The 17,286-nt window shown below is 39.1% G+C and overlaps 1 protein-coding gene across 1 annotated transcript in view; it reads left to right on the top strand.

The window, feature by feature from the left end:
- si:dkey-225n22.4 (collagen alpha-1(XXI) chain) overlaps positions 1-16,661 on the top strand; it is a 92,226-nt gene extending 75,565 nt beyond the window's left edge. Inside the window, exons 26-31 of the mRNA XM_057824177.1 lie at positions 3,187-3,219; positions 5,075-5,230; positions 5,384-5,438; positions 11,978-12,172; positions 15,467-15,544; positions 15,881-16,661. Coding sequence (XP_057680160.1) covers positions 3,187-3,219; positions 5,075-5,230; positions 5,384-5,438; positions 11,978-12,172; positions 15,467-15,544; positions 15,881-16,068 — 705 coding nt within the window. The 3' untranslated portion in view covers positions 16,069-16,661. The remainder of the gene's footprint in view (positions 1-3,186; positions 3,220-5,074; positions 5,231-5,383; positions 5,439-11,977; positions 12,173-15,466; positions 15,545-15,880) is intronic.
- Positions 16,662-17,286: the final 625 nt, after the last annotated feature.

The following is a 17,286-nucleotide window of genomic DNA, read 5'->3' as shown; positions in this document are numbered from 1 at the left end:
CGCCCACCCTAGCTCTTTACCGCCACTGTAAATAGTGCACCTCTGCATAACATTGAGCCCTTATTAATATTAAAGAAAAAAGTAATATAGATGAATTTACAATGAACTTTAATAACATTATTTTCTTTGTAACAGAAAAGACTTAAAGCGCACCGATTTGCCTGAATTAAAAAAAACAGTCAAAAATACACTTGTTACATTTTTTTACCATCTGATACTGAAAAATAAAATAAAATCAGTAAATTCCAAATACAAATTTATTAGCAATATTAACTTGTGAGGACAATATGCCAAACAATTTGACATAAATTAGAACAAAAACGACAGTGTCATTTGACAGAGGGACAGTTTTTATTTTTGCTGCAGGCAGTATCAGCTCCTTTGCTATGGTGTGGGGTTATTTTGCACTGAGCAACTTGGTATGCTACCTTATATGATGCTAACAGTGCTCACTGGTTTACTGATGTAACATTTGCCACGTTTACATGGAGCCAAATATTCCAATTACAGTCGGTTTAGATGTTCAAACCGAATAAATGTGTTCCATATAAACACCTCATTCGGAATGAACAGGCCCAAACCGAATGGAATTTCATTCCGATTCACAGGGGTGGAATATTCCTTTTCCCCAAACCGATTAGAAGTAAAATTATATCATGTAAACAGGGAAGCTGAATGGTGTCTGGTTGCGTTCTTTCTGCACATGCTCCATACTGACGTGGTGACGTCACTTGCAACATGGCTTCCAAGCACAGCGCACCTAATTGGAGTCCGGCGGAAAGATTGTATTTCATTCAAACTTTAAAAGAATTGAATATAATTGCTCGCTTAGACGGGCATAAAACGAGGAACAGTGAACTATTTAAAAAAGTTCACGAGAGGTTACACGAAGCCGGAATAGACCGGAGCGTTGACCAGATTAGAAACCGGTGGAAAACGCTGACAATCGGCTACTACAAGGCAAAAGAGCAAAACAGCAGAAGCGGATACGACCCCACAAACACAACAAGTGGGTTAAAGTTAAAACAGCAGCACTCTGACGATCGATCTCCATGTTTTGCAACGTGACGCTTTGTTTTGATTAATCTGCGCATGTCAGACGGCAGTTGTCCTTTCGGAATAAAGGCAGACACATGTAAACGCTGGATCGGAATAGATGAAGTGACATGTAAACAGCTGATCTGAAATTTCCATTCGGAATGATTTGAATCGGTATGAATAAAAGTCAGCATGTAAACGTGGCTATTGACAAAGCGGGACAGTTGTTGGCAATATTTGGCATGTTTTTGCTGGAAAAAAAAAAAAAAAATCAAGCGACCTATCAATGTGATTGGGGTCTAATGTCTTTAAAGAGACGTCTTAATTGATTTGGCATTTTTAATCACAGTAAACAGACTGGTCTTTCCTTATCTCCCACTGTATTTAAAGTCAAAGCCCAACGCTACATACTTCCTCATATTTTCTCATTTTAGCACTTCATATCTCCAGCGAGCTTTGCTGTGTGCTCGTTTGGTTCGAAAATACTGTGCACTCTGAAAATGAGAGCGCCACTGCCACCCACTGAGTGGATGTGCAATTACACTTCATTCTAGTATGGCAAAAAAGTCTGTTCCCCGAGGTCACATGCGCCACTCCTGGCATGCCACAATTTGAGAAGTACTGAGGTAATTCAATAGCTGTGAGTTAAGTTGTTTTGATTGGGCAATCAATATACTTTGTAATAAAGGCTAGACACTGTCTAGTTTATATGCTAATAAAGTGTAGTTTTCTCAGAGTTGTCACATGAAAACATAAATATTCATAAAAAATGTGACTTTAATGAGACAATTACACAAATTGGGACAGCTGGCAAAGACATAGGGGTAGACATGGGCAAATGAACACTGAACACAGATGCGAGTAGGCCATGTGAATCACGTCCAACTTGTAATGATTCAAATCGCACACACGGGTTCTACAAACTGAGGAAGCTCAGTAGACATTGAGGAAGAACACATGAGGTGGGAGTCATTCACTCTCCAGAGCAATATGCACATGATATTTGTTGGCCACTTGTGCAGGCGGGTTGGTCTGACATCAGCTATAAGTACCTGCTGAGGCTGCTACTGTACATCATGACATTAAAATATTCCAACTTTATTGCAGGTCCAAAACTCACTTTTGTCATTACTTAATCTTGCTTTTGTTAAGAGTCTGACAGGTAACAGGTAACATTTTCAAACATGAGAAATGTTGCAATTTGTTTATGCAATTTTTTTTTTTTTTGCTTATGTAGAAGTGTACTGTGTTTTGTTCCCATGGATCCATAAGGACTTATTTTTTATTCACTGAAACTTTATGTCCTTTTAGCTATTAAAACCCAGTATCAACCATTTCTTTTATCGTACAGCAGGGGAGGCGAAGAGCAAGTTGTTGAAAATTAAATTCAGGGCAACGTGGCCAGCAAACTGAACTTCAGTGTTTGCTAGCAAACCGTTGTCACTATATTGGTTCATTAAACATCTAATCTAAAAAGTAATCTCAAAAGACACATGTTTAAATACTTTGAAAAGACCAAGCTTATTTTCTTCCCTCAGCACTCGGATGGATAAAATTGCTTGCCATGGGGCCAGTTTAGAAAAATGTAATTTGCAAGCTTTGATTTGCAATGCGATATTGTTTCCTCTTGCAATATCATCACTAATCCAAATAATGTTTGCTGCCTATTCTTGTGAATGAAAGGCCTTCAATAGAGGCAAGAATCATTTGTGAAATGTGACACTGCCATCAATAAGGATTCATTAAAAAGAAGGCACTTTGAGGGGAAATTGAACATTCCTAGAATCTCGGATGTATGTTAAAGTGTTTAATTCTGCAAAACAACCTGACAGAACTGGTGTTGCAGGCAGATGCTGTTTTCAAAGGAATAAAAGATTCACGAATGCATTTTTCATTACGTTACAGCAAGTACAAAAGGAGGGTTTGAGATTGCATTGGAATAAGCAATCTAAAACGTTGTGTAAGCCAAGGGCTTTGACGGGGGGGGGGGGAAAGAGCAGCTCTGCATCACCAATGCAGAGCTGTGAGCATCGTTCCTCTGACACTCTCAGTCTTTGATATGTAAGCACTCATTTCAATGTGTTCCTCCATTTCTTCCTCTTCTTTTTCATCCCCACCCTCTCTGCTCTCTTTTCTTTTTTACATCAGGGCCAAGCGGGACCCAGGGGAAGGGAAGGAGAGGTATGTCAAATTAGACTTTGCGGTATTAGATATAATCCATTCTCTCTCATTTTGCCCCACCGTGAGGAGCCCTGACAAGCTTGTGCGCAGATTCTTTGGAAGACTTACAGAGCCAATACCTTCAGGCCTGGGGAAATCTAACCCCCCCGGGCAAAAATATACATCACAAAAGTAATTTTTCCGGAGATGAACACATTTGAAAGAGCAAACACTTACTATATTGTCTGCGGTTTTATAAATTTATGGAGCTACGGCGTCCCCAGTTGTGAGCGTGCTGTCTCATTTGTTGATGATGTCTAAAATACACACCACCTCTGCGGGTGCATCCTTTTGGATTACAGACAAATAACCGCTGCAGTCTATTTTATCATAATGGAAACACATTATGGAAGAAGAACACAATTAGGTTGTTCAACATAGCAATTTTAGTGGAAAATGTGAAATCACAACTTGAATTAAAGTACCTGTGACACAAAAAAGCATGTTTATTTCATATTACATGTGATATTTTATGCTCCTGAATTGAATGGAGAAGGCATGCCCGCCTATTGAGCGCTATCCTCGGCTTGGGCACGGGGAGCCCCTCGCTCTAGTCTCCGGTTCTCGATTGTGTCGAGACTTCGACCCTCCTCGGCCCTCTTCACGTGCCAGCCCAGAGAGAGCTATACTCTGCTTGGGCAGCCATGCGCTCTGACGTTGGCCGGTTTGTCCACCGAGAATGTGCGATTTTCAGCGTTCATTCACCTCTGCGTCCCCAGTGACGAGCACTGCCTGCCCGCTGGGGCCGCAGCAGAACGATGAGCCGAAACTTGTCACCTCCGAGGGCTGGCCGATCGGTGAAGACGATCAACCACGCCGCCGTGTGTGACATGAGTCAGGGAAGTTTTGTGTGATTTTCAATTTTCGAAAGGCGAGGAAAAGACTTGGAAAAGCCACTCGGTTCGGGGTAGCGTGACGCCTAGCTCTCACACCTCCTGTTTTGTTTGCGTTGTTTCCTCCGTCGCCGAAGCCGGGGCAGGGAAATGACAAAAGCTGGACTACTCCGGTGGCATAAAAAACCTTTCAGGACGTTTAATAAGCCGGCACCGGCATTTTGACCATTATGCATTAATTTAGCCCTGTCGTACTGAATAAATGCATATTTCATATTCCATTTAGCACAAGACTGTTATTTGTCATGACCATACAATTTATTTAGCAATTGGAGAAAAATACTTCGATAAAAAGAATATCCTGTAAAAATATTGGAGAGATAAAAACAACGATGACATTTTGCTGCTCTTTCGCATTTTCCTCATTCTGAATCTTTCCCAGTGGGCTGAAATCGTTACTCTGCCGCCTCATCACCCACATGGGGGCGCTAGAGCGCTATAATGACAGGCGGGGCTAAATGGCAGATTAAGACTCATTTCTCGTCATCTGCGCTTTGCCAAATAGTTGTATATAGTCGAATCATCTCAAAATATGGTTTTTATTCACATAATAATGCTATTTAAGTTTTTTTTATCATGTCACAGGCGCTTTAAGCCTCATACAGTTGATTTCAAACTTCACTTTAGTAGTCAAACTTCACCATCATTGAGAAACTGCATATTCAAGTTGATAAATGTTTCCATCCTAATCCGCTTCCATTTTACCATTTATTGTTCTATAAGAGCCCACTTAAAAACAAATTTAGAGGTGACCTAATACCTTTGCATCGTGCTTTACATGTAATCCATTAGTGACTTGTTGAAGGCTTATGATTAAGGATCAAGGGCAAATGCAAGGTATATAAATCTAAAGTGTTAAGTGTTTCCTGCAAAACATGTCCCTTCGCTAAAAGATCACATTTTTCCAATCTTTTCTCCTTTAGAAAGGCTTGAAAGGAGATGAGGGCCCTAAGGGGGCTGAAGGAAAGAAAGGGGATATGGGCCACAATGGCCACAGGGGTGCTGTTGGTCCAAGGGGATTTCCTGGTTTAGATGGGTTGCCGGGTCAACCGGGTCAGCCTGGATTTCCTGGAAAGCCAGTAAGTGAATACAATCATTACTTTCTAAGTAAAAGAGGATTTCTGATGAGTAGATGTCAAATTTGTTGCCACTGGGGTTACGCTGTGAATGTCATGGCTATTTTAACAGTCTCGTAAACCTGTAACAACGATAAGATTTGTTTTGTGTTTCAGGGCAAGTCTCCATCAGATGAGCATCTTGTAAAGCTCTGCACTGATGTCCTCCGTAGTAAGTATATGTTTTAATGTCACAGTGCAGTGTGAAGGTCAGTGGCTGGATAGGTTCAAATAAATCAAATGCGTTTTGACATTGGAATAACAGATAAACTCGAAACTATGGATTACACAATTTTAGTGTGTCCATTTATCAACAGATATGAAGACAAAAAATTCCCCCATATATTGGTTCCATAATGTTGGATTTTTATTGCATGAAGATTGACATTGATATCGTGGACATAATATGAATAATGTAGTGAGTTTACCAAGGAACATATTAATAATATGATTGATTGATATGCTATGATTTTCATCTCACAGCTCTTCAAGGGCACATTTGCAATTCGCTGTGATGCAGCATTTTAAAATTCATATAGGTGACTGACAAAATGACTGGCGGAATTCCAATTGCCTTACATGCCTAAACATAAAAAAAAAAAAAAAAAAAAAAAAAAAGTAAAACCTTTATCAAAATATTATATATATCAAATAGGGGTGGGAATCTTTGGGTAACCCATGATACGATTTTCAATACAAGGCTCACGATAACGATTCTCACAATATGGCGATATAACAATTATCGATACATGCGCCAGGAAGTATGTAATTCTACAATATTTTACGATACAAGTAATAAACAGAAAAATAAACTCTTTTCATTCCTTTTGCTGTGAATTGAATTGAGTTTAGCACTTGTAGACGTCCAACTCGTTTGATCTGGGAGGGTGGCAGGGAATGAATGAATGAATTCCTCTCACTTCAAATGGATTTGATGTCTATGGTGGTCAATGGCAACCAAGGAGTTTAATTTTGGAGCAATTCAGCTCATTTGTTGTTGATTTTCAGTCCTTTCCTGTTCATTTTGGGGCTTTTATGAGTCACTTCCTGTGAATTTTGGCTTACAGAACAGGAAGTGAATAGGCGGTGACTCGAACTCATCGGGAGGTGACTTGTGAATGCCCTAAAATGAACAGAAAGTGAACTGTAAATAGTGTAAAAACTGTTGCTACCACGCAGTTTTTCACTTATGGCGGCGAGTTGTGGTCCCCATTAGCTGCGAAAAACGAGGGATCACTGACTGTGCTTGAAGAATTTCTATCAAAAGGAAAATAAATCCATCTGCAAAGAAATCTTTTTAGCTTTGCCTTAGTGGGTCTTATGAGGACTTGAATTTGACATAAACTATAGTTCAAAAGTTTGGGGTTGCTTGGACCCCAAACCTTTGAACCGTAGTGTCCATAATGAAAAATCCCATATGATACACTATAACTTTTGAACGGTAATGTATGTGCTTTAAAGTATTCAACTTTAGAACACTCCGCGACCCTCGTGAGGAATTAGCGGCATGGAAAATGAATGAATGAATGAACTTTAGAACAACTATGCTAGTTTAAATAATAAGTAATAATAATAATGTTTAAATAATTATATTTTTAACATAACAGAAACAATCAGGGAAAAATACATGTATACTTTTTTTGTTTACATAAATGATAAATGACATCCTTCTTTTGCTTAAGGTCCTATATTTATACATTCATTTTCAAAGAGTAGGTTGCTAAAAATGTATTGATCTAAAAATGGTTTCATAGACTCTGATTGAGTACAAGCTGACAGCATAATGAGAGGGATGTTTTTGGGCAGTGGGAAAAATTACGATGTCATTACAAACTAGCTGCAGCAAAGGAAGTCTCAGCAGACACAATTAGCTGTAATGAATAGAAGTGGTGAGACAAAAAGGAGGAATGGCGAGGAAACAAGGGTTACCTGAAGATAGGCAGCTGTGTCATTAATTTCGATCAGTTATCCTGGAAATGTGAGACTGGGAGAAACAGCATGGAAAAATTCTGTTCCATTATTCGAAAACACCTGTTGTTTGTATACAAGTAGAAGAGATGGTTACTGTAGTGACGGAGAATACGCAGTGGCATATCATTTTACAACATTGTCCTTGCGTATTTTGCGTTAAACACCCTTAATCCTCTGTCAAGTTGGCATCGTCAATCATTTGAGCTTGTTTGTGCTCGTAAAAATTTCATTTGTACTTCTATTGTTTTTAAGATATTTATAATTCCTTTATATGTCAGTCTGAGGTCAACAAGTGAAATGATGCCATTTGTTTATGCTATGTTTTTGCTGTAAAAACGTTTGTTAGTGCCGTTATCATTTTATAGATATTAAGATATTAGTTTAGAGTGATGACGTCAATAGCAACCAATCCATCGCAGCTGACGGAGCGTACCATCCCTCTCAATAACCGAGGGGTGTTCCAACAACTAGTGTAAACATGGCAAAAACAAATGGCACCCCTTTGTTTGTGCTACATTTGCACTAGTTGTTGGGACACCCCTCGGTTATTGAGAGAGTTGGTATTCGCCGTCAGTCGCGGGAGTTGGATACGGAAAAGCTGCGTAATCACTCGAAATTGATATCTCAATATCTCAAAAACGGTAGCACAAATGAAACTTTTTACAGCACAAACGAAGCATAAACGACTGACACCATTTTCAGCAATTTTTAATTAAAATGGGGGGCTGGTTGACATTTGATTGACCTGTAAAACGATAGCAGCACAAATGAAACTTTTTACAGCACTAACGTAGCACAAATGATTGACATCATTTTTATATAAATTTGTGTCTGATGAGGGGCCAACTTTACAGAGGTCTCCCACCTCTTAAACTCCACAAATGAAGGTCAGAACAGTTTGTCAGTTACAGGCGCACCCTTACTGTTGCCCAAAATCACTCTAGCTCACAACGGCGCGGGAAGTGTGGTGCTGAGGGTGCGTCAGTCCCCCCTGGTGTTGGGGAGGGAAAAAGTGTTTTGGTAGATTTTTTTTGTGTGTGTGTTAAAAATAAATCAATAGAAAAAAACATTTTGAAATAATAGCGTATTTAACTTTGGGGATTAACTATATATGTTGAAAAAAATTATTCATTTTTGTTAATAACATGGTCACCACCTGACACCTTGCTTGCTACCAGGTCACGTTGAATTAGGCGTTATTACATCGGAAAAGTTAACTATTGACAGAGGATCCGTTAACATGGTGCAAAAAAGAAATTTCTTTAGGAAAAACAGCAAAATTTTCAAAAATTTAATTCCAGTTAGAAAATGAAGATTATGATAGTTTATAATAGTGCCCAGTGAGGAAAGGTTAGCTGCAGATATGGACCGTGGAGACCTTCAAATAGTTTGCATTATATCCATATTATTGTTTGTTGTTTATTGCTGGTATCACTGATAGCAGAGAACGTCGCTCTGGAACGTGCAACCTTCTATGAGTGTGTGTGTTTTTCAGCATTTTTAATTAAAATGTTGCCTTTGACGGCAGTAGACATCCGATACAGTTTGACTAGGAGAGTACCAGTCCATAGACTTCACTATCAGATAGTCAGATAGCAGAAGTACACTCTCCTTCCCCTCCCATATCACCAGATTGGACTACTTCCACCATCGCAATATTTCTCGCCTCCTATCGTCTCTCACCCGCCATACTGCTTCCACTCTTGTCTGTGGTCTAGTCACTTCCCGGCTCGATTACTGTAACTTACTGCCCTTCGGTCTCCCATATAAGTTCTTTCCAAAACTGCAGCTCCCTCAAAACTCAGCAGCACGCCTTATCACTCGGACCCCCACCACACACCACATCACCCCGATCCTTCGCCAACTTCAACTGGCTCCCAGTAAAACTAAGAGTCAATTACAAGATCCTTGTCATTACCTTTAAAGCACTCCATAACCTGGCACCTCACTACCTACGCAATCTCCTCTGTATTAATTGTCTCCCCCGTTCACTTCGTCCTCCTTTGTCCTCCACCTTTCAGTCCCCCGTGTCCGTCTCGCCACCTTGGGTCCTAGAGCTCTTAGTCACTATGCCCCCCACCTCTGGAACTCCCTACTCCTCAATCTTCGCAATATATCTACCCTCTCACTTTTCAAATCCAGACTCAAAGCTCACCTGTTCAGACTTTCTTACGCACCATGATCATTATCTCTGTTCTATCTTTTTATTTACTCTTATCCTGCTTTTAATCTAAATTTATGATTGTTTTGTAATTCCTGTTGAGCTATTGTGTTCCCATCATTCTTGTTCAGCGTCTTCACGTGTCTTGAAAAGCGCTCTAGAAATAAAATGTATTATTTTTATTATCATTAATGTTGAGCTGCCGCCGTGCAGAGCGCTGTTTGATTTTCATGTGCAACATATTTGAGTGTTGTGAAAAGTGGGTGTTAAACCAAGGCTTATTGGACCTTTAGGTTTTCAAATGTGTTTGTGTGTCATTGCGCCGTCTAGCTGCGGGGATTTGCATTTTAATGCTTTTACTTCCAATACAAATACTCTAACACACAATGTAGGTGAAATAGAACGCTGTCTTTTTAGTAGCCTAGTAGTAGTACTAGTACATAAACTATCCAGCATGTGTGTGTAATGCCATTGTGCACGCTTTGTCTGGAGAGAAAGCATGAGCTGGACCAAAAGGGCTGTTTTTGGATGGGAAAAACAAAATAAGATCCTCAGCTCCCCCTGCTCTGAGCGACTTCCAGCACCCCTGCTACCTCACTTACAACCACAAGAAAGGCAAACAGTATAGAAAATGCATGGAATGTTTTTCTGGCAGTTATGTCAATAATGATGCTTGTAATGGGGTCTATACAAACACAGGTTATCACACGTCAATGCGCTGTACATTCAGCCTACATGCACTTCCTTTATCCTCCCCCATTTTGCTTCAGTTATAGGAAGTGAATAGCTGCCGTCAGCAAAGCTTTGGGGAAAGGATGGAACACATAATTAGCTTTGGCCGAATGGTAAACAGGATCCTGATTGGCTTTTCATTCAAGTGTGGTGGCACAGAAAAGGACACTATACGAAAATGATAAATGATATCAGTAAACTGTTTCTAACTTTGTTTATGCTTCTTTTGGCTTTAAACTGTTTGGGGATTTAAGTGCCCATTCGCAAGACAGCTTAAAGCTAAAATATGTCGGCTGGGCGCTCATTTAAACAGCAACATTTAAATGCAGGTCTCAAAGTGGAAGTCTTGCAAAACACCATTAACATGCGAAACAGTCATCTATAAAAACAGAGAACATGTTTTGTCTGACTCGTCACTATGGCGTGAAGGCTCATCAAGTGCTCCCCGGGAAATTATCCAATCTTACTTAATTGGTTTGAAAATCATTTATTTACGACAAATAATTGATCTTGGCACATCTAACGACTAGGACCAATTATATGCTCCTCCAGTAGATGGCAGAAGGCATAAAAATAATGTGCATCCACTGTTTGCTAATTATGCAACGGAATTGTCTTTAATTGAACATGCCCGGATTTCATTCTGAAATTATAAGATTCGAATAAATACTATTTTTTTCCCCCCAGTTTATTTATTAGCATTTTTGTTCGCTGGTGACAGTTTTCTGAACTGACTTGATGAAGTTTCGGAAATACGGGTCTGGACGTAAAATGGTATGAACAGAATCCTCTCAGACTCAAATTGCAGCTGTATTGGATTAGAGCTGTATTGTGAAGACAAATTGAATAAATAAAGCATGTATTAAATGTTAATAACAGAGAAAAACATGAATCATACATATATTCCTGGTTTTAAACATATCTAACATTTAGCTAGGCTACCTATGCTAGGGTGACCAAATGTCCTCTTTTGCCCGGACAAGTCCTACTTTCACGTAGTATCCTCGTCCGGGCGGGTTTTATAAATTCATAAAAATGTCCGGTTTTTATGATTTTTCACGGGACCAATTTAAAGGGGATCCCTCCGGCCACTGGGTGGCAGCGCCTGCTTGCGATGACATGGCTTCTAGTAGTAGGGAGGGAAGGAGTAGTTCTTGTTTTTGTTGGCAGTTTACCCCCATCATGAGGCATTACCGCCATCTACTGGGTTGATGATTTGGCCACAACGCCTGTCCAGTTGTTAGGTTTTTTTACAATAAGTACGTATATAATGGCAACTGTTGACTTCTGTCGGAGCTTTGACTGTAAAATCCCGTTTGGTGTCGCATCGTTGCGCTGCCTATGATTGTAAATTTTTATAGTAAAGTTTGATTTTTGCCTCAGATAGCTAGCAGTAAGCTAAACCACGCTAGGCATTATGGGAAACGCAGTTTTTGATCTGCTACGTTTGGAAACATGCTGGTTGAATAGTTTATAAAAATGTTTAGTTGGCACATAGCCTACTGTGTGTGTGTATTGACTGAACTACATTTCCATGGGTCTGCATTATTTATGTGTTTTATATATATATATATATATATGTGTATATATATATATATATATATATATATATTTATATAGTCATTATTTCTTATTTTTAAAAACTGCATTTTTTCATCCAGAGTGAGGGGGCACACTTTAAATATATTAAAGTGATATAGGCATCTTTGAGTGAACTTGGAGTAAAATTCAAGTATCTTGAGGCCGGGCTGAGTGTCCTCTTTTTTTGGAAATCAAAATATGGTCATCCTAACCTATGCTGTCTATGCTAGTAGGTAAAATTGCAAATGCATGTCTCTGTCCTTTAGGTCAACTTCCTGCACTTCTCCAGACCATGGATAGATCAGCAATGTGTGAACCCTGCGATATTGTGAAGGGCCCCCCTGGTGAGACAGGTGCCCCAGGACCCAAAGGCTCCATGGGAATCCCTGGTTATCCTGGCAGAACTGGCTCTCCAGGTTATCCAGGGACTCCTGGATTGCAAGGTGCTCCGGGCCTCAAAGGTAAGCACTGTGCAACGGATCCTTCAGGCACCGTTGTATAGTATTAAGAGATTAATCCTGAGTACGGGTCAATGCAAGTACACAGTGGTGTCTCTGAGTCAGTGGCCAGGTCCACTTGCTAAGAGGTCTGCGTAAAGATGTTCAGTCCGCAAAACAATAAATGACAAGACATCTTCATGAAAACAAGAGCTCAGGCAAATTTACAACTGCTTTCAGCTACGATTAAAATCAAAAGAGTGCCAACAGCTAACAAATTGGATGTGTTGATGCTCAATGCACCCCGTAAAACAAGCTTATTAAACAAGTGAACACCAGTAAAAGTCAGCAGAGCAAAATAAAATAAATACAGCGTGCAAAACCAACCTAATGAGCTCCTTTTGATTTATCACCCCTTCAAGAGGCTAATCATCTGTGGAAGATGCCGAACTATAACGTCTCACTTTTGAATGTGATTCCACATTATTAGTTTAGAGGAGACAGCTATTAAAAAAAGTATTTGTCTTGGTTAATAACATAAAAAGGAAACAGACAGTTAAAAGGCAGCACACCATCCTGAAAAATAATGCAAGATGAACAACAGATGCAGTAAAATTTTTACAGATACAAATTTGTAAGTGTGTAAATCTACCATAAATACTGTAATGATCAACTTCGTGTGGTAGAATAGGTACATTTGCACGATTGCCTGTAAACAATTTCCCAACTCCTCTACGTTTGAAATTGATTTTCTTTTATTTGACTTAAAAATGTAGAAGTAAAATTATTTGTGTAAACTACCTGCAGTTTTTTTGTCCACATCCAATAGTGATTTACACATCAAAAAATTCAGGAGGCACAAACATTGTGTAGTTTTTTCCAAAATGTACGGTTCGGCCAAAATTTGCCATTCACATACCCATTCATTTCTAATGGCCAAAATTTCCCATTCATTTCCAATGGCCCTAATCACCATTCATTTCATTGGCACAAAAACTTACATTCACCTGATACTTGATATCAACAGGAGGTGACCCCAAAATGCCCCCAAAACAACAGGAAATGACTCAGAAATGTCCTCTTATCAGCAAGTGGCCTGATATGAACAGGAAGTGACCCCAAAATGCCCCCAAATCAACAGGAAGTGACCCGATAAACCAACCATAACAGCAAAGTTAACCATTGCATTTTCTATTAGGTTATAATAACATAGTGACTTCATCAGGGTGGGTAAAAAAACGGGATGTCCCGTTCGCATATTTTTGTCCCCGATTCAGTCACCTGATTTTGAGAATCTGCCCATACAGAGTCCTGATCCGATACCAGAAAAAAAAGTTTAAACTATTTGTTTTATATGAACAAAAGTTCCAAACATGTTACAGTACTGCACCGTTTACAGTACTTCCTCTTTTTCCGGGAGTGTTGCGGAGTATAAAACATATATATTTTTGTTTCCTTTGGCAAGGTCATTATATTTCTGGGTTATTTTATTACTTTTCAGCCCTTAAAATTAAAAAAAAAATTGAAAAATAAGTGTACTGCCCAAAACAGTTTGTTTCCTTGTTCACTGCCCGACACCCAGCTAACATTGAATGTCCTCCAATAAAACACAGCTAGGTCTTGTCTTGTTTTTATATGAAGTAATTTTTGTGAAACTGTAAAAAAAAAAACATGCATGCTTTGTACAGTGAAACTGGAAAAAAAAAAAAAAAAAAAAAAAAAAACATGCATGCCTTGAATAAAACTGTACAATACACACCGGTATACAAATATTATGTAGACACCACACTTGAGCTACAAGCTATAACTATAGGCTAGTTTCCATACAGCAAGCGTATTAACAAATTTAATTCATATAGGTTTTCCTCATAAACACAAATATACTGCGTATTAACAGGTTGGTATAGATGTAAAATGCTTAGACCTATAGTTTCCAAGGCAGAAAGGTAAAGCACTCAACAGCGTCAATTAGACCGACAGACTGTGTACTGTGCAAGTGTATGAGCCTGTGTATGTGCAATGAATTATTATGACCACAAGGTGGCAGTTACATACTATAAAATGTCAACTGGCTCCTAAACCTGGAGACTCTAGCCAGCACAATAATATATTTGTTTTTAATTAAAAACCTGATCCTTTTCACATGATTCCGATCCTCTGAAAAATGGCTCGATAGGCCTGATTTCCCGTCATGTGATCGGATCGGGGACATTCCTAGTTGCAGTGTTGTTAATAATGGCATTGTTTTTTTTCAGTCGTGAGTAATGTAATTTACTTTTGCCTTCTTTGCAACGCAGTTACCGAATTACTACAATTTAGTTAAATGTATAGCGGGTGGGCGACAGTTGATCTGATCACACATTAGCTTCCTCCTGTCTGGATAGAGCAGAGCTGGGGGGGAAGGGACGGGGGTAATGACGCCGTTGCAAACGCAATGTTGATTGGCTTGGTGGGCGGATCATGCCCTGCTTAGTACCTGTGTTCTGTTGATTTGTGCTCCCTCCCTCGTTGAAGTAAACTCCCTGTTGCTGACATTAGTTTAACCCAACAGCAGGGACTATCGATGAAAGCTGTCGAACAAATCTACCTTACGTTTTGACACGTTTATATTAGATACTTCCCCTGTCGAAACACTAAGATTATGGGTAACGGTGGGGCACTTTATCAGGCATATACTGTATCTTGGAAACAGTTTTGCAGTAGCATAGGTATAGTGTATTTTCTCAGGCTTGCAATGTTCTTTAAGACAGTTACTAGAAGTAGCATATTTTACTTTAAATAATATTCTTCTATGATTAGCATTTTTAATAGGCTTAGTGGTTAAAAGACACTATTAAATGAATACTAGTATACTTTAAAAATATTACTTGCAGCAACTGCAACGACGTTGGAGTCAAAATGGTGGACCAGCTTGACGGACATTTGACCTGTAATAACCCTTGGGGGGTGTAGTTGCAGTGCGCACGCTCAGTAGCGCTTTGGATATCAATTCGGCAGAACAACTGGCACTACTTATTGCTCATTGAAATTAAAGGCAAGGAGTCCTTGTACCCAACTTTACATTTTTGGGTATTGGTTTTTGAATGTGAAATATTTTCAATATTTAATATTGTTACTTTACAGAATATTTAAGAATAGTGTTTTGCTTATTTTGCATTAGGCCTAACATACAGTTTGAGATTTGCACTGGTTTACATTTGTGTTTCCTTAAGACTAATATACTTGATCTGAATAATTTGTAACTGTAACTAACTACTTTTTAAAAGCAAGATTAACACACTGCCTAGTTTTGATTTTTAAGTAAGGACTTTTTTTCAGGTGAAATAGGACCAAGAGGGTTCAAGGGTAGCAAAGGTGAGGGTCAACAGGGGCGTCCAGGACCATCAGGACAGATGGGTAAGTAAAATACCTCTGGAACACTTTACCTTCCATTTACTTGCTTGCTACCATTACAGCATTGTATAGAGTTCCAAGTAATTCAGCGACTAACCTCAGTTTTCGGTTATCTGAGCTCTTATCAATACAACAGTGCACTTTTAAAAAGTAATGCATCAAGCACATTCTATTTTTAGTGTGTGGGCTTTTTTTTGTGAGTACTTACATAACCTTGTTTGGTGATATGTATGTTTTTGCATGAACTATAAAGGTTAATGAATTTTATTCATATATAAAATCCTGTGTTTGTATTTATATTCCTTTTTTTCATTTTTTTTTTTTTTTTTTAAACTAAAGGGGCTCGAGGTCCTCGTGGCTTTGATGGAGTTGGACAACCAGGCAACCAGGGAATTCCTGGGAAACCAGGACCCCCTGGAGATCCCGGTAAAAGGGGTAATCCAGGGACACCGGGGATATGTGACTTATCCATGTGTTATCAGACCTACAACCTAAGGGAACGTTACAGCAAAGGACCCAATATCTGATGGCAGAAACAGCAGCAAGGGACAGAAGTGCCACTGGCTTTAACACCCACATGTATCCAGAGGCGATTTACTGTATCACTGATTCATGTGTGACTGTTGACTCCTGCAGAAGCACGTTGCGCGCGGCAGAGCAACACTGGAGGCAGAAATAACCTCATATGTTGAGTCAGACTGAAATTGGTGGCACATGATTCATAGTTACAGAATTCATGGTCAAAACATCAGCTGAGGGAGATATTCTGGGAAACAAATTGGACTTTTCCAATTGGGACAGGTTTATTAGTTGAATGTTTTGAAGTGCCATAAAAACAGAGTAGCATTAATATTTATGAGTTATTTTTTGTTATTTTTGTGTATCTAGACAAGTAAATAGTTGACGAGATTGAAGGTTCCGCTAATAGCATTCCAAAGAGATGAAACACCTTGTGCTTGTATTTTAACTGATTAAAAAAAAACATATTTATTGAAAACATCATCCACACCTAAATCGACTTCACCACAACTCTGAGGTAGCGTTAATCGATTTACATAATCAACAAGTTATTTCTGCCTTGAGCGCTTAAATGCTGCCTTAAAATAATGATTGTATGTGTGAAAATGTAAGGTCTTGAAAAGTGAATCTACATTTTTTGGGGGGCTCAAAAAAAGTGAAGAAAATAAGTATTTGAACACCCTGCTATTTTGCAAGTTCTCCCACTTAGAAATTATTGAAGAGTCTGAAATTTTCATCATAGGTGCTTGTCCACTGTGAGAGACATAATCTAAAATGAAAAATCCAGGAATCACAATGTATTATTTTTAAAAAAATATATTTTTATGATACAGCTGCAAATAAGTATTTGAAAAACTGAGAAAATAAATGTTAATATTTGGTACAGTAACATTTGTCTGCATTTACAGAGGTCAAACGTTTCCTGTAGTTTTTCCCCAGGTCTCCAGCCACTGCAGGAGAGATTTTGACCGACCTATCACTCTGGTTTCTGGGCTGTCGCTGAGAAACAGAGTTTGAGCTCCCTCCAAAGGTTTTCTATTGGGTTTAGGTCTGGAGACCAGCTGTTTGCTTTGGGCCATTGTCATGTTGGAAGACCCAGCCACGACCCATCTACAATGCTCTGACTGAAGGAAGGAGATTGTTCCCCAAAATCTCACAATACAGAGCCCCTCTCTTTAATACGGTGCACTCGTCCTGTCCATGCACAGAAAAACACCTCCAAACCA

Source organism: Corythoichthys intestinalis, chromosome 20 (assembly GCF_030265065.1).
Source record: "Corythoichthys intestinalis isolate RoL2023-P3 chromosome 20, ASM3026506v1, whole genome shotgun sequence".
In the NCBI taxonomy this organism is placed as follows: domain Eukaryota; kingdom Metazoa; phylum Chordata; class Actinopteri; order Syngnathiformes; family Syngnathidae; genus Corythoichthys; species Corythoichthys intestinalis.
This window is presented reverse-complemented; position numbering and strand designations above follow the sequence as displayed.